The 24381-nt window shown below is 38.7% G+C and overlaps 1 protein-coding gene across 1 annotated transcript in view; it reads right to left on the bottom strand.

The window, feature by feature from the left end:
- Window positions 1-24381, bottom strand: part of Alms1 (ALMS1 centrosome and basal body associated protein) — a 117207-nt gene that overhangs the window by 34904 nt on the left and 57922 nt on the right. Inside the window, exons 12-15 of the mRNA XM_050164969.1 lie at window positions 13829-14055; window positions 12358-12483; window positions 4640-4795; window positions 2471-2602 (exon numbers count right to left, since the gene is read on the bottom strand). Of these exons, the coding sequence (XP_050020926.1) occupies window positions 2471-2602; window positions 4640-4795; window positions 12358-12483; window positions 13829-14055 (641 nt within the window). The remainder of the gene's footprint in view (window positions 1-2470; window positions 2603-4639; window positions 4796-12357; window positions 12484-13828; window positions 14056-24381) is intronic.

Genomic DNA, 24381 nt, shown 5'->3' with positions numbered 1-24381 from the left:
TTTCAGAAACATTCAGTTAGCAATAACAAAAAAGTAGTAAAATTTTGGGGTGTTTCCCTGAATGCAATTCTACAGTCTTAAGAAAAACAGTATGTAAAAAAGAGAAGTGCTTTATGTTCTAAAATATGTCTCTAGTTCATAATTGTAGCATAAATTCCAGCTGTCCTCCAATACATATTTTCTTTTTCCTCCAAAATAGCTGAGCATGTAATTGCACCACAAAGTCATGTGCTCAACAATGTTCACAGCAGCATTATTTGTAATAGTCAGAACTTGGAAACAACCTAAATGCCCCTCGACCAAAGAATGAATAAGGAAAATGTGGTACATATACACAATGGAGTACACACAGCAGAAAAAAATAATGACAATTTGAATTGTGAGCAAATGAATAGACCTAGAAAACATTGTATTGAGTGAGGTAACCCAAACCCAGAAAGACAAGTATCATATGTACTCATTCATAAGTGGTTTTTAGACATAAAACAAAGAAAAACCAGCCTACAATTCACAATCCAGAGAACCTAGGGAACAAAGAGGATCCTAAGAGAGACTTACACGGATCTAGTCTACACGGTGAAGTAGAAAAAGATAAGATCTCTGAGTAAATTGGGAGCATGGGGACCATGAGAGAGAGTTGAAGGAGAGGGGAGAGGAGAAAATATATATCTCGATAAAATCAATAAAAATAATAGCTGAGCCTGTTACCAGAATAAAGGCTCAGACTCCTTGGAAATGACTCAGGCTGACCTCTAGGATGGAAGGGAAGTGTAACATTTAAGAAGCTCCCCTAAGGAAGAACAGGCTTTTCTCTTTTCCCTTTCTTCCTGCTGAGGGGAGGCCAGCTGATGGTACAACTTGAGAATGAAGGCCAGAAAGGTCAACAATAGGGGAAGAAAGAGCATTGTTCCCTGAGCTCTGGATTTTTATAAGAAATGCTTTCTTGTCTGTTTTGAACTCTGTTACATTTTGGGTTTTTATCTTTTAGAGCCAAACCTAATACTAAGTTAAACATGCTACTACAGATAATTTCAGCATAATCCTATTGAAGTAAAATAACTTCCACAGTAAACAAGTAGAATATCTAAAGAATAAACCACTTTTGCACAACAATGATATGAGGCTATCTTTATAAAACATTATATAACCTATATTAGAGACCATTTTAACTAAGTTAAAATGTATAGCAATGATGTGGGATTCCCCTCTGTATGTTGTGAATACCATTGGTAAATAAAGAAACTGTCTTTGGCCTGTGATAGGGCAAAAAAATAGAGGTAGACAGGGAAAACTAAACTAAATGCTGGAAGAAAGAAGGCGGAGTCAGAGAGAAGCCATGGAGCTGCTGGAGACAGACGTGCTGAAACTTTGCTGGTAGGCAATGACCTCGTGGTGATGCACAGATTAATGGAGATGGGTTAGATTAAGATGTAAGAGTTAGCCAATAAGAAGTTAGCACTAATGGGCCAAGCAGTAATTTAAATAAATATAGTCTCTGTGTGACTATTTCGAGGCTGAGCATCTGGAAATCATAAGCGGCCTCCTCCAACATAGCATAGTTTAATAAATTCAACAACTGGTATCACTGCTATTCATTTTTAAAATATTCTAAAGTGCAGAAAAAATTAAAAGGAGCTATAAAAATTCAGCAAAACAAGATCTTATAGGCATAATCTAAGCATGGTAATACTTCATAATAATGACCTGGAAACTGTATACAACAAAGGAGGAGAGAATAAGAGGAAGAAACTTTGCATTCCAATGAATCATACGGCAACAATTAACATAAACTATGTAAGGTGAACAGCAGAAACAAGGGGGAATGTAATAGTTCTATCAGATAGAGGATTAATTCTATGAACAATAAAGAAAAGACAAAAACAAGAATATGAACAAGGATTATGGTAGCAAAACAAACAAAAAACCCTTATCAAGCCTTAGATATATTTCATGTGGAAAGTACATTGTGATAGTGAAATGAACTATCGCAAAAGGGAAAAGCTCCTGGTAAGTCAATTTCTGACGAAAAGATTCAAAAGTTCTGCATAGGGCTGGAGAGATGGCTCAGAGGTTAAGAGCATTGCCTGCTCTTCCAAAGGTCCTGAGTTCAATTCCCGGCAACCACATGGTGGCTCACAACCATCTGTAGTGAGGTCTGGTGCCCTCTTCTGGCCTGCAGACATACACACAGGCAGAATATTGTATACATAACAAATAAATAAACATTAAAAAAAAAAAGTTCTGCATAAATATCTCCAAAAGTTTTAAAATATCAACTTTATCCATACCAAATCAACCAAACAGTAGCTAGAACCCTTAGCTGCTTCGCGTGAGCAAGCGGGAAGGAGGCCTGGAGACAACAGAGAGAGACTGGAGAGCACACAGCTGCTCGGGCGGCTTGAGATTTTCAAGCAACAGTCTTTGCAGGAGAACAGAGGAAACCAGGGCCCAAAAAATCCAGTTCAGCTACCTGCAGTGTCCTGCAAGGAACTTCTTTCTTCAGGCCATGCCATCTTGGTCACAACTGGTCTACTGATGATCTCTTTCTGTTTTTCATCTGAGACATTCTGATCCCCAATGATGGGCACTTGAACTGGGGCCTCTGGATAAGAACATTGATTCCAGAGAGAAGAAGAAGTGTGTCACCGTGGGGGCTTCGGGATCTCCTATGCTTAAGCTACATTCAGGGCAGCACACAGGTGCATCTAGTGCTTGCAGAGCAAGATGCAGCGCTCCTTCACCAGCACCATGTCTGCCTGCATGCCACCATGAAGATAATGGACTAATGCTCTGAAACTGTAAGTCAGCCCCAATTAAATGTTTGCCTTTATATGAGTTGTTGTAGTCAAAGTGTCTCCTCACAACAATAGAAACCCTAAGACACCCTAGCTCAAAGAAAGGATGAAATTCTGAATTATTTCAGAGCCATAAGGGTATAAATTTTAAATTTTGCTTTTTCATTGCATATGGCTATCATCTATTTTTGTTCAGTGCACAGACAGATTTCTCTGACTTTTCCTACATATGCTATCAATTTTCTAAGCACTACCATGACTGGCACACCATCTCTCTTTTAAGTTCCCACATTTGTTTGTTTGTGGGTCACATTATACTTTACTTTTTTATTTTTAGAAAATAATTTACTTTTAGAGATTATAATTATAACATTTCCCTAAAGCATGATTAATAAAACCTCAAATAAAACTGAGGTTTGTCATTCAGTGGTGGCGCAAGCCTAAATTTAATCCCAGCACTTGGGAGGCAGAAGCAGGTGGATCTCTGTGAGTTCGAGGCCAGCCTGATCTACAAGAGCTAGTTCCAGGATAGACACCAATAACTACAGAGAAACCCTGTCTCAAAAAATCAAAAAGAAAAGAAAGGTAGAAAAAGAAAAGAAAGAAAAAAAACATGATCAGTCTTATGTCAGAATATTAATTGACACTCTGACTGGCAGTGAATAAGTTCTCATTATCCACAGCACAGCGTTTTCATTTCAGCCACTCTAATGAGTACAGAAAGCTACTGCTGTTTTAATTTGTATCCCCAGATTATCAACAAAATAATAATTTTATATGCTGTTATTGGGTATTACATAGTCTCTTTTGTTCAATTTCTACCGAGCAGAATGTCTTCTTCACACTACTTCTTTATACATTCAGAATATATTTTGTGGAATTTGCACACTGTAATATTTACTTCCGCTCTGATTTGCCTTTATTTACTGTTCATATTTTATAGAATTTTTTTACTTTAACATTCCTTATCCGGCAATAGTTGCCAGTTTTACTTTCTGTTTTGGTTTTTGGAAAGGAATCCAGTTTAATGAAATTTTTCATTTTCTAAAATTAAGAAGGCATACTCTTGCATTTCTTATAGAAGATCTACCTATCAGTTCATCTACTTACCTATTAATCTATGTTCCTATATTTTGGTTAATTTTTTCTAAAACAGCATCTCACTGGAACTAGCAATCATCCTGCAATTTTAAATATATTATACTTTCAGAAAATGGCTGCCCTCTATCTAGAGAAAAAGTTGAAAATTCAACAGTTTGACCCAAGAGACCAAGTGTCTGAATGAAGTTGGTGGGATCTGAAAGGACTGATAGAGCCTGCTGTGGACACGAGAGCGGCTGTGCTGTCGACAGGACACAGCCAGGGCTCAGCTGACGGCGACCAGTGTCACAGAGAAATGTGAGCTGAGGGTAGTCAGACATTCTGGTCTCCCCCCCCACACACACACAAGCCCAAAGATCGAATTTTCACAGGTTGGCAGCAAAATAAAACATCACGTGAACTCTCAACTCCTTGTCAAATCCTGCCAGAGTGTCACTCTGCAACATTTTGCAGAGATAAATTCATGAGAATTTTAATCAAGATTTTCTGATATTTAGTATCAAAATAAGCTTGACTTAGTGTTTATTTCAACACTTGTAATACGTTTTATTTATGTGAAAATGAAGTTTAAAGTTTTCCAATCTCTCTGAAGCACTTTAAATATTCTAACATTTAACTTTGCCATATATACTTAATGTAGAACAGTTTCCATAACAAACCAGAAAATGAATAAAGACAATATTCTCACTTCAAATAAAAAGGTTCAGGAAACAAGCTGTAAAGCAGGCAAGGTCACCCATTACCTGCATTATCTTTCTGAGGGGGCTTTTCCCCCTTTGTTGCGGCCCTCTTACTATAGATCCCTTCTGCATGCTTAATGTTCACAGTGGCAGAAAGGTCGTCATCTCTTGTGCCGAGCACTTGAGGTGGAAAGTCTGGGGCAACGGCATCATTGGATCCTGCAGAAAAATGAGAAAACATTACACAATTAACACTAAAATAGTCTTGCAGTCAAGAAAGACTTTTTCTTCCCTTAGACCACATCTATGAAAAGAACACATGACAGGGATGTTGCAGGCCAATTAGACCATCAGTTAAACTGAATCTCAGAGACATGTAGAATAAATTGCAAAATTATCAGACATGGAAGAAAATGACATCAGACATGACAAAAAAAAATGGGACAGTGATTAGTTCTGGGGACTACTAGCAGCTCAGGAAAGTTGCTGAAAGAAGGAAAATGACAGGGGGGTGGCTTCTGGTATTGATTAAAGGAAAGCACACATTAGATAGCAGTTACCATACAAACACACACAAGGCATGTGTAGGAACTAGTCAGGCTGGACAATGGGATACATTAAGAAGAGTACTATTTAAACGGAACAGCAGCATATGGAATCCTAATCCCCAAGACCACAAAGTTTACTGTACATAAAATGAAATATCAAAGAAGATTTTTTTTAATCATGGAGTAATTTATAAGCTTTGACTCAGGAAGATTTGTCTAATGCTAGGATATTCTATGTTGCATTAATAAATTGAATAAAGAGGTCACTCAAAGATGAAAGTTCAAGGCCTGTGTAGGAGCAGGAAGGTCCAGCCTCTGATGAACTGAACTTTGAACTACTGTACAAAGGTGTATTTATTGATTGTTACAAAGCTGTTTTTCCAGGTGAAGTATTTCCTCACACTAGGGTCCCTATTCTCATTTAAGTCTCTCTAAAGGAAAGCATCACATGTCCCTGGTACTTCAGTCCTTATGGTGTTCTGTTTGCAATCCACAATAACCCAAGAGCTCCAGGTGTGTCAGAAGCATCTTGTGACCAAAGTCATGCAAAGACTGTAATGCCCCTTTCAGAAGAACAATTTCACAAACCACAGAAAACAATCATCATTTTCCACAATGATTTTCAAGGTCAAATTACTTCTAGAAAACTAGTCACTCTAATGACTTATCCTAAATACAGGGACCCTGCTAGACTCCTATAACACAAAACACTGAAAGAGAGCTAGTCACGTACATCAGAGAAAAGAGCATAGATATGTCTAGCCTGTGAGGCTCAATTCAATCCCCAGCACCATAAAAATTTTTTTAAAAAATGTAAAAACAGACAAAAGAAAAAACTGAAAGGAAAAATTTATGTGACAAATATTTGAAAGAATTAAACTTTCTTTTAAATGTATCTCAACATTCCTATATATAATGACAAACAGAGGAGCTGGAAAGATGGCTTAGAGGTTAAGAGCATTGCCTGCTCTGCTGGAGGTCCTGAGTTCCGAATTTAATTCCCAGCAACCACATGCTGGCTCACAACTATCTGTAATGAGATCTGGTGCCCTCTTCTGGCCTGCAGGTACACATGTAGGCTAAAGACTGCGTACATAATAAATGATAGATAGATAGATAGATAGATAGATAGATAGATAGATAGATAGATAGATAGATAGATAAATCTTTTTTAAAAACTGACGATCTGTTTAAAAACAGTTTAAAAACAGAAACTAATCTGTTATGTCACATCTATAGGCAAAAACCATTCCTGGACATGTAAAGGCTTATAGTAACTACAAACTTCTATAAAACTGTTTGCCTTTCTAGACCAGGATCCCACACTTTGTATATTTCCTGAGCTCCTAATACTTGCATAATTAATATGTAGCTGTTATAGTGACAGAATGTTTATGATAGTTATGACTGAACAAGTACCAGTCTCGTTGATTTCAAACAGCCTGCAAGTTTCCTACCAAGTCTTCTAGATCAAGTCTACAGATGACATGAATCTTCTCAGCTTACCTGGTTATCACTTTCTGTCCCTTGCCACTTAGCTCTCTGACAAGTTCTATTATACATTCTTCTAACAAGTCTCCAGTGCTACAGTTCCTCCACAACCAGACCTTCCTCTTCCTAGGTGTACTATAACTACCAAGAAATGGTTGGTAAAAAATAAATGCTTAAGCAAGACAAAGTGGCATACGCCTTTAATCCCAGTACTTGGAAGGGAGAGGCAGGTGAATTTCTGAGTTCATGGCCAGCCAGGTCTACATAGTAAGTTTCAGAACAGCCAGTTACATAGAGAGACCCTGTCTTGAAAAAAACAAAACAAAACAAAGACCAATGAATGAATGAATGAATAGCGTAGAGAGACCCTGCTTTGAAAAAAAACAACCAATAAATAGACAAATAAATAAATAGATGCTTCCAAGAGTTTCCTTTCTTTTATGCTTCAGATTTTAACAATAAAGGATACAGGTAGTTCTTATACCATGTTAATAGAAAGTAAAAATAGATGCCACTTCTCTATATATTTTAAGTTCCTATATATTGTGGTTCAACACAACTAATTGGTAGCTATTCTTACCAATCTTTCTACAAACCAGAGCACATGTCTGGAGCAACCAACAACATGAACAATCAGCCCACTACCCTTTTTCTCCCAAGAGTGGTGACCAGGTCAGTGGGGTTAAGCACAGAAGATAATTTCTCACAGTTGCAGTGGATGAGCAAGAGAAGAGGCAGCTGGACAAGAGTGCAGACACGCATGTACACAACAGAGTATGCTCTTGTATCTGGCATTTGTGCAGAGCTGAAATACATGTGGATATGGATTCCTATCTGGGGTAGAAAGAGTTAACTTACTTCTTCCAGAACAGTAATTAGAGATCTGGACCCCTGTTGATCATTTGTGTATTTTCATAAAAGCATTCATCTATGATGCAAACAGTCTCTTCATGTTACCCCTTGCCAACATCTTTATGTGGCTGTATAACAATACCTCTCTATTCACATGCCCAAAGCAGATACTAAAAATCATTTTTTCCAATTGCCTTATCCTACACTTTGGCATTCTAACAAGTCCAGAGGAAGTGTTTCCTGTGTCTGCTTACTTCTTCTGTTTGATGTCACTCTAAGCTTTTCCCAGTACTACAAACCCTTCTTCTACGTGATGTCTCCACTAACGCTTTGGCTCTGAATCTCCCACTTCCCATCTACAAGCTATGATCTCCGTATGAAAAATTGGAAAAATTTCACAAATATAAATCAAACTATAGCTACCTACTGCAGCAAAGCAGAAATGTTTTTAAATTGCTTACAACCTGTCAACCACATTTGGCCACCACTCTGCTTTCTTTCTGTTAAAGGTTCCTGTTCCAGGACTCAGCAAAGTAGATCAAATTGAATCACTTGTGCTAATGACATGCAAGCAAACTCAGACTGTAAGAAGTAGGATCCTGAAGAGACCAGCTTTCAAAATTATACATTTTCACCAACCAGTTGAAAAGAATCAGTTCAGCCTGAGTGGAGGAACAAAGTAACAGTAACATGCTTACCAACCTAGCATGGCATTCGGCTAGAACAGGTTAATTCCTTTTAATACTCACTAGTTCAAAGAACAAATAATGCAGCATGTATCAGAATGGTGTTACTTTACAAAATCCCAAGAATTATAAGTACTCCCTACTGTGTTCATTCATTCATGGGTGACAGACATATGAGGTACACCTTTGGCTACTGTGAACACTACCTCTATGTGTAGTCGGGGGTGACCACTGACAAAATGCACGGTGTCCAGACAAGACAAGCAGGACACAAGAAAAAAGACTGTCAAATCTTGCCAAGACAGGGTAAGACAGTTTTGAAAACTTTCCTGCCTCTAGGCCTTAGACAAAGTTGGTTGCTCCAAAGTTACAAATGAGACTTTGGGTGACTGCCCAGGTAGCCAACTGTCTCTGTCATTTATAGGACGTTTTGGAAGTTACTTGATTGCACTTCCTGTTTACTCAAGTAATGTTCTCACATCTTCGATGGGGTTGAAGACTAGATAGATGTAGTTACTTTCCTCGTATGACTTGGCCAAGCTTTTTTTTTAAGACAGACTCCTTATGATAGAATAATTATTGAAACATTTAGCATATGTTTTTGCTTCATATTGTTTATGCTGATTGTAATTCTAATTCTTATTTGATATTTGTTCTTATTGTATATAGTTTGTAATAGGCTTAGAACTCTCTTATTTAAACAAAAGGGGGAGGTGCTGTAGGAACTCCTTCAGCCAGCAGCCTTTAAGATACCAGCCCACTTGGACATTGCCTCTTATTCTATAAGTGCCTACGGGAAGCACACGCTTGCTCTTTCTTCCAGCTGCTAGATTCAGTTCCTGTTCCCTGTTCATGTAGAGGACTGTGATCTGTGAGTCTACTCTTAAATAAATAACCCTTTAATATACTTTAAAAAAAATGCTGGTTACCAAGAAGCTGTGCTTAATTCTTTTGTGTTTAGAATTCCTTTTCGAGCTGGAGAGATGGCTCAGCGGTTAAGAGCATTGCCTGCCCTTCCAAAAGTCCTGAGTTCAATTCCCAGCAACCACATGGTGGCTCACAACCATCTGTAATGAGGTCTGGTGCCCTCTTCTGGCCTTCAGGCATACATGCAGAAAGAATATTGTATACAGAATTCCTTTTCGAGCTCTCTCAGGTTTTATGTGGATTTAGCTGGCACATGTTGGCGCGCCAATCTGTAGTCGGAGGTTGCTCGTTCATTCCCAGCTTCTCAGACCCAAAATAATCACACAGAAACTGTATTAATTAAATCACTACTTGGCCTATTAGTTCAATCTTCTTACTGGCTAGTTTCTTACATCTAAAATTAACCCATTTCTATTAATCTGTGTATCACCACATGGCTGTGGCTTACTGGCAAGGTTCTGGCGCATCTGTCTCCTGTGGGTGGCTACATGGCTTCTCACTGACTCTGCCTTCTTTCTCCCAGAATTCAGTTTAGTTTTCCTGCCTAGCTCTATTCTGCTAAGCCACTGGCCAAAACAGCTTTATTCGTTAACCAATAAAAGCAACACATATACATAAGGACTTCTCCCACTATCTATGAGCATGGATACACAGATGATTATTTAAAATACGGTTTTCATTATTTAAAAGCAGAATTGCTCAAAAAATTGTGTTTGGAGTTCTGAAAAATTGCCATGCTGTTTTCCACAGTGGCTATGCCATTTACAGTCCCATCAGCACGAAGGTTCTAATTTCTTCATAGCCTCATTGACAAGTCTTTTATATTTAAAGGAATTAGGAGTGATTCTATCAAGTGTGATATGTGACCTGTTATTGCTCTGGGTTGTAATTGCCTGTGATGATTGATACGAAGTATCTTTTCATGTATTTGTAGGTTAATGTAGATTTAGGTTTCGTGAGCATATATAAATCAAAGTATTTTGGGGGCTGGAGAGATGACTCAGAGGTTAAGAGCATTGCCTGCTCTTCCAAAGGTCCTGAGTTCAATTCCCAGCAACCACATGGTGGCTCTCAACCATCTGTAATGAGGTCTGGTGCTCTCTTCTGGCCTTCAGGCATACATGCAGGCAGAATATTGTATACATAATAAATAAAATAAAAAGAAGTGTAAAAAAACAAAGTATTTTGTTGTTTGTTGTTGAATGAAAGTTCTTCACATTTGTCTGGATATTAATTCCTTATAGACAAACATATGGTTTGCAAATATTTTCTCTTGTCCCATATTGGTGGAACATGCCTTTAATCCCAGCACTAGGGAGGCAAAGGCAGGAGGATCTCTGTGAGTCTGAGATCAGGCCATCTACATAGCGAGCTCCAGGCCAGCCAGAGCGGCATATTAAGACTCTATAAAACAAATCAACTTCGAATTCTATGAATTATCTTTTTGTTGATAGGATACTCTTTGGTGCACAAGCATTTCAAATTATTTTTCTATTTCTTCTTTGTTATTTATATTTTGGATTATCGTGTTACATTTTATGAAAATGTCATTGCCCTATGTTAATCATCAAGCCTCACATGGCAGCTCACAACCATACAACAAAGGCAAGCCTGATATGGTGGTGCACACCTTTAATATTGACTCAGGAGGCAGAGGCAGGCAGATCTCTGTGAATTCTAGGTCAGCCAAGTCTACATAGAGCAGTGGCTCCCTACATAGAGCAGCCTGTGGGTTACAACCCCTGGGAATTTGAATGACCTTTCATGGGGGCTGCATAGCAGATATACTAAATATAAGATATTTATGTTATTTATAACATATTATAGTTATGAATATACTTATAGTTATGAAGTAGCAATGAAATAGTTTTACGGTCGGGGAGTCAACACAACATGAGGAATTATATTAAAGGGTCATAGTATTAGGAAGGTTAAGAACCACTGCTCTAAAGGGAAGCTCAGAAGGAGGAAGTATAGGATCACAGCCATCATTAAGTCCAGGTCTGCCATCAAGTACCCTGCGCTCTTATCAGGAAAGACACAATTCTGCCAGGTGGGCAGAATGACACTGGGAAACAACTGTTCAAAAAAGAACACTGATGTACTTAAAATAATTCTGGCAATATGTAATAACTTTGCTGTGTAAATCTATCTGCCTAGATAGCCAGATTTATAGTCTCTTATCTGTGTTCAAACTGTTCTAAGTATAACCTGGGCCAGGGACCCAAAAGAAATTTAAGCATGACTGTTTGGGGAATGCATAAGCCTGAAGTGCACATTGAATGACTGAAGCAAAGTCTTCTGTTCAATGCCAACTCTTATTTGGAGCTTGGCCCCAGTCGGCAGGCGCTTTAATAAAATGCTCTTCTTTCACCCCGAAGTGTTTCTCTCTGGGAAGGCACATCATTAATCTTACACTTTTGCTCCCGCCTCTGCGGCAACTTAAACTTGTCCCACAGAACTCTGGTATTTGTTCCTTCTTCTCTTTTGTCTGTTCTCACATGAAGTCATCTCAATGGACCTATCTTTAGATTCACTGTTTCTTCTGCCTGATCGTCTTCTGTTGAGATCCTCTAGCAAATTAATTTTCCCTACTGGGCTTCTTAAGTTCAGAATTATAATGTGGCCCCTTCTTATAATTTCTATCTCTTTATAATGTTGTTGATCTGGTAAGGCCTTAGTTCTCAAAAAGCCATTTAAGTTAGATCACTGAACATATTTTAACTAGTTTAGTATTTGTCTAGTAAGTCCAACATCTGGGACTCCTCGGGCACTGTTTTTTCTTTGTATGGAACATACTGTGTCTTGTGTTTTTCCTTAATATTTTTAGCTGCAAACTTGGACATTTAAATAATACAGTATAGCAACTGTTAAAGTTAGATTCTACTCCCATTGTGTTTAGTAATTTCTGAACCAAGACTATAGAGACTACACTTGACTGTGTAAGGCCACTCAAGTTTCTACTCAATCTGCATAGTGGCGGGCTAATGCCTGTAAGAAGACTGCCTTAAACAGCTGAAACCAGTGAGTCTTCATGTCTTTGGGCTCTATGCTCAATCTAAAGGGACTTTGACACCAGGCAGTTGTCAACTCAGTTTTAGCCTTCTCTTTTTTTTCTTACACAAAATAACTCACTTATAAATCAAACAATTCACTTATGAATCAACCAGAGGTTGAGGCATCAAAACCTCCATATTTCTCTAAAAGGTTTCACAATCAACCAGCCAATACACTCTATTTCTGAAAATAAAATCTTGAATAATTTTTTGCATAATACCTGAATGTGAGCTCTCAACAGTGGTATCTGATTTGGAATCCAGATCTGAAGAAACTGTTTTTAATTGTGGAACATAGTACATCGTTGAACTTCCCGATGGCTTATATGGCAACAGTACAGGCTGGGCTGAGGAGTAAAGATCAGAACCGTTAGTAAGAAAGCAGCACTGACTCTAACCTTATACCTGCCAGGCAGTGTTCACATGAAGTGTAACACATATTGTGAAGGATTAGGAACAGGAAGGAAATCAAGCCAGGATGAGGCTTCACTAGGACGAGGGGTGCATTTTCAGCTATTTATTCCACAAGTAGATAGCTCTAACTATAAAGCAGTTTGTCTTACTTTACTCTTACAGACATAAGAAAATAAGTCCACTTCACTTTTTGTATAACAATTTCAAAATAAAGTTATTATAAAAATATGATTTTGAACATTAAGAAAATATACAGATGTAAAAAAGACAAGGTATGACTATTTAAAGATAAGTTTAATTAGATTCTATGTTTTTCTTCTGTTTTACACACTCGTTATTGTAAAATAAAGTTATAGTTCAGTTCTTCTGAACTATAATAATAGTTTATAATAATAGAATATTAATGTTTAGCCTATTCATATATAGAGAACTCTGATATAAATGTAGGTTTAAAATTTTTTAATAGTTGAGTGTTTCTGCCACCATCATAAAAGCAACATATTCCTGGCAAGACTGCAATTGTCCCATAGCCTGAATCTCAGAAACAGGCATTTGGAAGCACACCTAAACTACATTTGCCACCTGAAACCTAACTCTGCCAAACTCCAACTGGCTCACAAGCCTGAGAAAGAAAGACAATGTTTTGATTTTAAACAACAGAAAATAATACATACCTGTGTGTAAGAGTATGTGTGAATTTATATGTATTTGTAATACTACAGAATGGTCTAGGGCCTGGTGCACGTTAGGTATGCATTCACATTATCACTGAGCTACATCCACTAGCATCCATGGAAATATTTTTTTCATTTACGTATGTATGTGTTCATGTTTACACATATGGGGGTGCATGAGCACATGTGCACACATATGTTCACATTTCCATACAGTAGGATTAATGTTCAACCTAAGTAACCAGTGACAGTTTCACAAGCAAGAAATACATCATCACTGTGCACTATAAAAAAGTCTCATATGTCATATTTCTATGAGCCAAATGCCTGCCCTAAAAACAGTTCTTACATAATAATAGTATTTTTACAAAAATCATAGGACAATGTCAGCCAGCCATAAACAGCATGAATTGCAACATACTCTTGTTAACGCCTGCAAAATTAAGATGGAAATCCTATTCTTTTCACAGATATGTAAACAAAAACTGAATATAGCAACTTTGTAGCAAAATGAGGTTTAGTGATGAGAAAAACAGTAACATTTCAAAGACAATTACACATAAAAGGGATGGTTATGATGTAAAACTCAGTTATAGTCCCTTACTGTCTTTGCCAAGAGAAGATGTGATTTCTTGCATCGAAGATGATGAGGCAAACTTGGGTGGCTTTTGACCCATGGAGCCCAAAGCTTCCTGTCCATAATCATCAACATTAATAAAAATTTCAGAAGAAAACATGGTCTTTTCTGGACTTTTTGTTGTTATCTGAGTGACTGCATCAGATGATAACTTCCCAGAGGATGTAGGAAAGGGAGCCTTCTGTTCTTGTAAACTAATGGGGAGGGGAAAAAAAAGGCAGAACAGCTCATATCTTTGGTAAAAAATATTTAAGTAATTAGGCATTTGTAAATATAGTGATCTCACATGTAATAACCCATTTTCACAGTATTCCTCATTTTGATACATAGTAAAAAGTGATCAAGCATGTTTCTTATTATTTATTCCAAAATCTACTTTTAATCTTAACTTATAATACTATTATGTAATTTGACTGAAGAAACAGTACTTTCTAGTTGAAATTAATATATATTCATTTATATATACTTGACAATTACTATAAAACTGTACTAAATCCCAGAGGACACAAAGATAAACGAAACCAAGTCTTATACTTCAATGGTAGAACAAGAAGTTATAAAGGGTGTGTGTGTGTAATAAAGATTATTGAGAATTTTAAATGCTTAAAAATGTTTAGAATTTTTTTTTAAAAAAAGGAAATGAATGACTGAATAACAAACATGTAGGAAGAAAGGACAGTTTTACTTTTGAAGAATTCCACTCAACATGCAGGTACCTCTCACCCACGAAGTAAAGCTTAACTCCCACACAAACTCCTAATATAGGCTGAACTTAGTGGCTATATTTCAAAGAACACAGACTAAGAAGTGAGAAAACCAGTCAACACCTGGTCAAGGCTGACATCATAATGATGACTTATGAGTATAATTTTCCCTGTCTGATTTAAGGGTGAATTTCACCTGCGAAAGGCAAAGAGACATTTGCATTGTCATAAGAAAAAGCTACAGGCTATGTAGCCTTTAAGAATTCACTGATCACCATTCTGGAGCCTGAGAAAGCCAAGACTGAAGCAGTGACAGACTCTTTGTCTAGTGAGGGCCTATTTTCTGGTTACAGATGTTGCCTTCTTACCATGTTTTACATAATGGAAGGGTCTATACAGCTGTTAGAAGGGGGATCGTTTGACAAAGGCATTAATCTCATTATTGAGGTACTCACTCTCTCAATCTAAACGCTTCTTTGAGGTCCTATCACCAAATACCATCAAATGGGAATTAGATTTTAACTTGAATTTTGGAGAGACTAAGTATTCAGAACATAGTATTCTTCTCCAGGTTCCCAAAATTCATGTCCTCACTTGCAAAATACTTTCATTCCATCCCCAATCTTAACTCATTGCAGCAACAACTAGGAAGTTCTGCATGTCCTCGAACACCATCTACATCAGAGGCAGATTCAATGTATCTGAAAACAAAATGTTCTCCATCTGAGAACCAATAACATAAATCATACCTTAAAATACAATGGTAGGACTAGCATATAATATTCATTGCAAAAAGGAAAATGAGAAAAAGGTCCCAAGCAAGTCCTAAATCTTGAATCTCAGAAGCAGTCCTCCAGTCTCCATGACTCTGGCAGACAATGCCCATGGGGCATCTCACGGCGTAGAGTCACACCTGAGACGACTAAGAGATGCAGAGACTGAGTGGGAGACAGAAGTGGAGCAGCACTGTGCAGCGAACACAGAAGATTCACAGGAACCTGAAATGTCTCCTTTGAAATTATTATGTCCCCTAGGTCCTGCGCTCTGGCTCATCAGTGGGAGTGGCACCAATAGTATCTGAAATGCCTTTGGATATAGTCTTTAATATTTTTAGTGAACTACACCTGGTTGATCATACTTATTTTGTCATATGGCCACTTGGTCATACTACTGGTGCTCTCTGCCGAACACACTATCACATTTTTATAATACAGAAATGCTAAATATTTTCCTTTTAAATCTCCGCTTCTTTTCTTATTAACGACATCTTTAAATCATTTCCTTCATGCAGTAGAGGTGGTGAAAGAATGGAAGAGCTGGACAGGGAGGGAGGGGTTGCTCTGAAACAGTATCTTTTGGACATACATGGCCATTGCGATCATGAACTCATAGCAGCTGTGGTACCTACACAAGACCTGTGCAGGTTCTAGCCTATCACTATTCCAGCATGAACAGAGAAAGGGCTCACTAGTGAAAGAACACCACTAGCCCTGAGATCGGAGTCAAACAAACACACCCTGCCCCTATCTAATTCAGGAACTGAAATCCAACCAATCCCAGAGCATGCAATCAATCAATCCCTGAGCACGAAATCCTCCCATGCTCAGGAATTGAGCTCCTACCAAATTCCACCATGAAAATCTCCACCTCCAAAAGCTCCACCCCCTGTGAAACCTTATATAAGCTCCACACCTGTGCAGTTTGGGGCTGGCCTTTTCCCACCCAGCCACTCTCCTGGATTCCTCCCTCCCAATAAATCTCTTGAATGGTGTTTGTTGTAACTACTTTCTCCCCCACTAGAGCAGAGCAGAGCTATAATGGCTCTTGCCAGAGCAGAGCAGAGCAGAGCAGAGCTGTAACAACTTTTGCCAGAGCAGAGTTGTAAGAGCTCTCACCAAAGAGCAGCAGAGCAGAACTCTAACTTTCCTTTGCTGGAGCAACATGCTAGACTCTGGGGAAGTCGAGCAGAGCTGGAACATTTCTTTGGAGCAGAGCAGAGTTGGGCCAACTTCGCTGGGGAAAACCTCCCCTGCTGGAGCTTGTTACACTTGCATTAGGGAAACCTTTCTCGGAGGAAGGATGTAAAGCTTTGCTGGGGACACAGTCCCCTCTGGAACAGAGCTGCAACACTTCCGTTGCGATAGCTTTCTCTTCAGAGCTGTAGGTATTCCTTGACTTCCAGGATACCTTCCCTTCAGAGCTGTAACGTTTACTCATGAAGGCCCACCCCTTGATGAGGAGTTATTAGCAATTAAAGGTTGCTGAATGAGGAAGAATTATTTGTCTTCAGGGTATAGCCATTTCTAGTTAAGTTGCTAATGATCCAGTTAATACTCTACAAATATACAAAATAATAATAAAGTAAAATGAATTAACACTTCTAAAAAAATCATTTTTTCTTGTGTTGTATAACCAACATCTAAGGAAAAAAGAAGTTCCACCCTCAACACATTGCTTAGAAATTTCATCACTTAGAAGTTCTTTTAAAAACCATTACAGCATCTAGTTTTCCTAACGTATATATTGCTTTAAAATCTAGAGCTTGTGTAGAAGAGAAAGCTATCTGTGATATTTGTGATTCTGACTCTGGCTTCTTTCAAGCTTAACTTAATGATCTCTGCCACTATTCATTTTCCTGCAAATGAAATAACTTCATTTTTCTCTGTGGTTGAACAAAACTCTATTGTTCATGGCATATTTTCTTTATTCATTTATCTCTTGATAGACATCTAGTCTGATCTCGTGACTTGACTATTGTAGAGAGAGCAACGGTCAGCACAATATGCAGCTGCCTTTATGGCAAACTGACTTAGACTCCTCAGGAATATTCCCATAACTAGGAGAGCTGGATCATATGGTATTACAATTTTAGTTTTTGAGGAATTGTCACACTCCTTCCACAGCAATTGTCTTAAAATTTCTATTCCCACCAATGCTGTACAAGAGTTCTTTTCCACCTTTATTCTTGCCAGCATTTGTTGTTATTTCTTGACTAGAGTGAGATGGACTCTTTCAACTGAATCTTTCAAGAACTGCTCATTTGCCCACTGGCAAAATCTCTGAGCAACCGTCCTATTTTAATAGTGAGATGTTGGGAATACTCATTGTATATAGGAACAAAATAAGACTGTCAACATTCCTATTCAATATAGTAAAGTCTGAGAAATAGAAAAACGGTAAACAAGTCAGAAAGGAAAAAGTCGTTTCTTTGATACTAGATATTATGTACACAAATAACCCCCCCCCCAAAAAAAAAACCCTATACAGCCTTGGAATAAGTGACTATCAAATATCTAATGAATATTATAAAAGATACAAGAACTCTATCAATGTAGGAAGAAGTTAAGGATGACCTAAAAAAAGATTCTAAGTTTCAATCAGTAGCAGATCATTAATACTATTGAAACAAACGAATTTTAATAAATTTTCAAAAACCATGGCTTAAAGGAGTCAGAGTTATGGAAAGTAATACTCTAGAGAGAGGCATCCTGGCACTCCAGGCAGAGACCTGATAAAGGTAGACACACTCTCTTAAAAACACAAGATCATGAGAGTGTTCCAAAAAGCATGTGGGTTGGAGTGATAGAGCAACATGGAGCAGCATGACCAGCTGAGTTCTCAATTAGACAATTTTGAGCCAAAACATTAGATTAAAATCTAACACACAGTCACCAGACTTTTTAAGTAAGTCGCATCATTGGTCAGAGGAACTGTTGAAAAGCATACTGAAGGTCTCCCCCCCCCAAAGGAAAAGAGAATTCTGAAGCTGTCTACAACAGGAACACTGAAGGTAAGGAATTAAAAACCCACCAGACTCTTAATCAAAAGTCAAAAGATCACTCCAAATCTTAGAGCCCTTGTGAGATGAAGTTCCCCTGGAGAAGGTGCAAATGGAGCAAAGCAAGTTCTGTAAGAGCTCAGTTCAAAGACTTTGAAGATGAAACTGAGACTTTCACAATAGGAATTAAAAACTTATGGAGTATAAAAGTTACTCAAAACTTGAGACAAATCAAACAAATTAAACAAACATAAAAACCAAACCTGATTCAAAAGGGATTTGGTGGGGGTCAATTCTGTGTTCTGTCAATTACGTTTTAAATAAATGCTGACTGGCCAGTAGCCGGACAGGAAGTAGAAGCAGGGAAATGAGAACAGGAGTATTCTGGGAAGAAGGAAGTTCTTTCGCAGTCCTGCTCCGCTGAAAAAGGTCTGAGCCATGTGGCTAACAGAGATAAGAATAATGGGTTAATTAATGTAAGTTATAAGAGCTAATACAAAGCCTGAGCTAATGGGCCAATCAGTTTATCATTAATGTAGACTCTCTGTGTGATTTTTCTTTGGGGCTTACCAGCTGTGGTAAAAGTAGCAGATAAAAAGTAGCACAGATTTAAATGAGTGACATTAAACTGCATTCTACTCAGAAGTGACAGGTTTGAATTTATTTATGTCACTGAGCTTGGTCTTGAACTTCTGATCCTCCTGCCTCTACTTCCTTATGCTGGGATAATAGATGTGTGGCACCATGCTTGGTATACAGTGATATATGGCCACTGGTAGGAATAAGGTGAAAGAAAGGGAAAAGATATACCAGGCATATATAACCAAATACAGCTTCCTCTTCCCTTTTCTCACCTTTCCTTTCCTGATTATTAAGGTTATTGGGTGATCAGAACAATGTGACCACCAGCAAGACGTGGGGTGACAAATGCCTACAACAAAATGCCAAGAGCACCTCAGGGTGAGGAAGATGGGTGTAAAGAAGTCTAGCACAGGGTAGGAGAAGCCAAGCAGGGCCAGAGGAGAACCCCTATGGAGATATGGTCCTCAGGCTTTAACAGGACCTGACTGAGGAGCTGAGGAGCTTCCACAGAGGGTAGGACAGCCTGATAATGTGACGTCAGCACATACAAGAAATGAGTTGGTTGTTTCTAAGCCTTCTGGTTAAGATCAAGCTTATGAAATGGGTTAGTGTGAGTGTGAGTGTGTGTGTGTGTGTGTGTACATAGTGGTAGAGCTAGAGCAATTAAGGAAAATGTTTTATATACAGGATGGCTTGGGAAATAAGATGTCAAATAGGATCTGATGGACCATGGTGCCACGGTCTAAACGGGTTGGAAGATAGCTTGGCTTAAAATTCAAAAATCACAATGAAGATGTCGACTTGAGGTAGCCTAGCATATGGAGTCAGATTCTGAACAGGACGAAGATGGCTAAATAGAGGGGAGCCTAACATGCAATGTCACAAGCCTGGGCAAAATGAGGGAGACATTACAATAGTCAAGAATAGGGATTCAAAACCTAGTAGGGAGTCACTCTGAGGAGACAAAACTATTTTAGGGACACCGGGGGGGGGTGGTATGCAAGCTGAAAGTAGTCTAATATAATCAATGAAAGCCCAAACGGGATGAGAAGAGCATGCTCACTGAACAGTAACCACAATGTAGAATCAACATTCAAGTACTGAGTGAGGGAAAGACTGACAGAAAAATGACAGGTAATTGCACCGCAGTTGACTGATCAGAAAAGGGAAAGCACAAACCATACTAGAGATGAAGTTTCAATCTGGCCATCTCTGTCTCTCTACAAAAGTGTTCTCTCCTACTCCATAGAAAACTCAAAGGATCTGTCTCTATGTCCATCCATCACTAGATGAAGGTTCTATGGTGATATGTAGATATTCATTAGTATGGCAATAGGATAGGGCCATTTCAGGCTCCCTCTTATCAGCTGCCCAAGGAACTAGCTAGGGACATCTCCTTGGACACCTGGGAACCCCTCTAGGTTCAAGTCTCTTGCCAACCCTAAAATGGCTCCCTTAATTAAGATATATACTTACCTGCTCCCATATCTACCCTTCCTCCATCCCAACCCTCCCACTCCCCCAAGCTCTCTCCATCCTCCCCTTCTTGCTTTTCTCTCCCCATCTTCCCTTACCTCCACCCCACCCCCAAGTTCCCAAATTTTGCCTGGCAATTTTGTCTACTTCCAATATCCAGGAGGATAACTATGTGTTTTTCTTTGGGTTCACTTTCTTATTTAGCTTCTCTAGGATCACAAATTATAGGATCAATGTCCTTTATTTATGGCTAGAATCCACTTATGAGTGAGTACATACCATATACATCTTTTTGGGTCTGGGTTACCTTACTCAGGATAGTGTTTAGAGACAGAGATCCACATTGGAGCACTGGACTGAGCTCCCAAGGTCCAAATGAGGAGCAGAAGGAGGGAGAACATGAACAAGAAAGTCAGGACCGTGAGGGGTGCATCCACCCACAGAGACGTTGGGGCTGATCTAATGGGAGCTCACCAAGGCCAGCTGGACTGTGACTGATGGAGCATGTGATCAAACCAGACTCTCTGAACGTGGCGGACAATGAGTGCTGACTGAGAAGCCAAGGACAATGGCACTGGGTTTTGATCCTACTGCATGGACTGGCTTTGTGGGAGCCTAGCCTGTCTGGATGCTCACCTTCCTAGACCTGGATGGAGGGGGGAGGACCTTGGACTTCACACAGGGCAGGGAACCCTAACTGCTCTTTGGACTGGAGAGGGAGGGGGAGGGGAAGTGGGGAAATGGGGGAGGGAAATGGGAGGTGGGGAGGAGGTGGAAATTTTTAATAATAATAATAAAATACAGTAAAAAAAAAAAGAAAACTCAAAGAAAGGAAAAGGGGGTAGGGAAGCAGACTCTCAACTATCTCCTGTCTTGGGGGTACAGATGATAGACAAAGGCCTGACTTTCAGAAAAGGAGACCTGACCATTAAGTTCAATTCATTATGTAACAGATGTGTACAACCAGGTCACTGCAGTAATAAAGACCTCTGCTTTAAAGATCAGAGCTAAACTGCTAGAAGCATTTATATAGACTCAAGTGAGCTTATCTGTGCTGCCATTCAAAAGGACAATACAAGCTGAGCCATGCTGCCTAGAGAGGTTGAAAGCAGAGACTGCAGAATTATTTTAGCTGTCATTAACAATCAAGTAAGGACTCGGAGTGCAGCTCAGTGGTGGAGCACTTGCCTAGCACACGGCCCTGAGTTTGACTCCCATCACTACGAAAGGAGGGGAAGCTCTGTTTGCACATGAATAGGAACACTAAAAATCACCTGAAGTCGGGGCTGGAAGAAAAACAGTTTAATGGTTAAGAGCCTAGCTATTTTTGCAAAATACCAAGGTTCAATTCCCAGCACCCACATGGTAGCTCCAAACCACCTGTAACTCCTGTTCCGGGGATCCGAAGCCCTCCTCTGACCTTCATAGGCACCAGGCATACATGTGGCAAACAGATGTACACGCAGACAAAACATTCACACACAATAAATAAAAATATTTAAACAAAAGTCACCTGAGGTCGTAAGCCTATTTGAGACTGCATGTAAGAACAGGAAAAGAAGAAGGGAGGAAGGAGAGAAGAGCTAATCTGAACAGCAGTCACAGGAAACGGGTCACTGGGAGGGGAGAGAAAGAACGCAGACCGGCAGCACGGGAATCACATTTTCACTTCTGTAGCATGTAGATGGTAGTTACAGAAATCTGCACATGTCAGCAAATTTCATAGATTTAAACACATATACCTTAAACAAAACAAAACACTGAGTACTTTTCTTAAAAGGCAAGATCTGGCTACGGTTTGTAGTCTGATCAATGTATTTTGGTTATGTCAATTTACTGGTTTTGATAATACTCTTCACTTATGTAAGATACTACCAGCAGGAAAACTGAGTAGTGGATACTTTGCACAGTTCAGAACTTTTTTTTTAATCTACTTATTATTTATTTTGGTTTCTTTGAAAGAGTTTTACTCTGTAACTCAGTACACAAACCAAATTGGCTTGAATTCATGACAATCCTACTTGGACTCTTGGATGCTAGAATTATAGGCCTGGGACACCACATTCAGTTTTCTTGACTTATTTTGTGCTTATCTGATAGTCTGTGTATATTTTGAATAAAAATGAAAAAGCAAAACAGCAGCAATGGCCAGAGCTCATGGCACACACTGGTCATCCCAATATGTGAGGCACTATGATTACAAGTTTGAACTGGCCTGAACTACAAAGATTCTATATCAAGAACAAAAATGAGCCAGGAGTAGTGGTGCACACCTCTAATTCCAGCTCTCTGGAGGCAGAAAGATCTCTATGGGCTAAAGACCAGCCCGGTCTACATAGTAAACTCTAGAACATCAAGAAAGTAGTGAAGCTGGATGTGGTAGATCAGGCCTTTAATCCCAACACTTGGGAGGCAGAGGCAGACAGATCTCTGTGTGTCCCAGGCCAGCCTGGTCTACAGAGTCAGTTTCAGGTCAGCCTTGGCTATTATTTAGAGAGGCCCTGTCTCAAAATACTCAAAAACAAAATAAACCACTGAAGAAACAACTTCAAAGGAAAAATATTAAGCATGTATAATAACTAATACAATATGCAATTCTGAATTGTTTGCTTTGCTATAAAACACACTAGGAGAAATAGACACCTGTAATGAAGCAATATCAATTTCCTGACCCGGGTGTTTTCACTGTTGCTACATAGGAGAGCTTTTAGGAAACAGGAATGTGTCATATTAAGTGAGGAGGCAGGTCAATAACTCCTTCCTAAATGACAATGTAGGAGAACTTACTCCAAAAAATAAAATCAAAAGAAAGGAGAAAGATAAGAAAATCATATCTGAAAGTGTGACTACATGTTACCATGTAAAATGCTCCTCTCTTATGCTGATTAAAAAGCAGCCAATCACAGCAAAAGGAAAGATTCAACAACACACCTGACCAGATTGTTCTCCATCCCACACAGCAACAGCAGAACACACATCTTTCAACCACACATTGGTCAAAATAAAAATATCACTAAGCAATTCTGAATGCCTAAATATAGTGAAATCATTAAAAGTAATCACCGTGGCCACAATGCAGTTAAGAAACACATAGCACTAGTCAATGGGACAAGGAAAAAAACCTGAAAACTACATAAAAACTCTCTATAAACATATTTAAAAAAAAGTTGAAAATTAACTAAAAAGGATGAATGCATTAAATATAAACATTTACTTTCAAGAAGGTAGAAAAACAAATTAACATGCAAAATAAAAGATAAAAGTAGAAATTAACAAAAGTGAAAACACACAATACAGAGGCTTACCAAAGCCCATATTTTAAAAGCTTAACAAGAATGACCAGATTACCAATATCAGAAATAAAAAACCTAATGCCACAATGGTTTATCACCATGACAACTTAAAATAAGACAAAATTTTTAAAAAGTACTTTTTCAAAACTGACACCAGAAAAAAATCTGTGTACGATCATATGCATTAAATAAGTTGAACCAGTAATAAAAACTCCCATCTATGACAATTTCATTGATGAATTCTACTAACTGTACAAACCTATCTCCAAATCTTCACAGATTACCAATACTTTCAGGAAGTCAGTTCAAGCCTGGAAGATTACAACTGAATACTTCTCATGATCACAGCTGAAAAATCTTTAAATATCAGGCAACTATATCAATATAGGTATAATAAATTAAGGATGTAGATACTAATCTCTACAAACCACAATAACGGTTTCCCTCCATTTCTGGTGTTCAATCACCAACTTCTTTTTAAGATTTTTCCTTCCTTCCCCACTTTGATTCCTTAGCTGGAGAAGTTGGCAATAAAGTCTATGCTTCCTTTGGTACCAGCAGGAAGCTTAAGCCCTTCATGCATGTCTTCTGCTCCAGCTACCATTAGCCCAACTCACCTTGTATGCTTTGTTCAAGCTAGTCCAGACCTATTAGGGCCAGACCTCCCTGAGATATTTTTGTGTGAAT

The sequence above is a fragment of the Alexandromys fortis genome, unplaced genomic scaffold (genome assembly GCF_014885135.2).
Source record: "Alexandromys fortis isolate MF-2015 unplaced genomic scaffold, M_Fortis_MF-2015_v1.1 scaffold_138, whole genome shotgun sequence".
Taxonomy (NCBI): Eukaryota; Metazoa; Chordata; class Mammalia; order Rodentia; family Cricetidae; genus Alexandromys; species Alexandromys fortis.
Note: the sequence above shows the minus strand (reverse complement) of the source record. Positions and strands in the feature narration are given on the sequence as shown.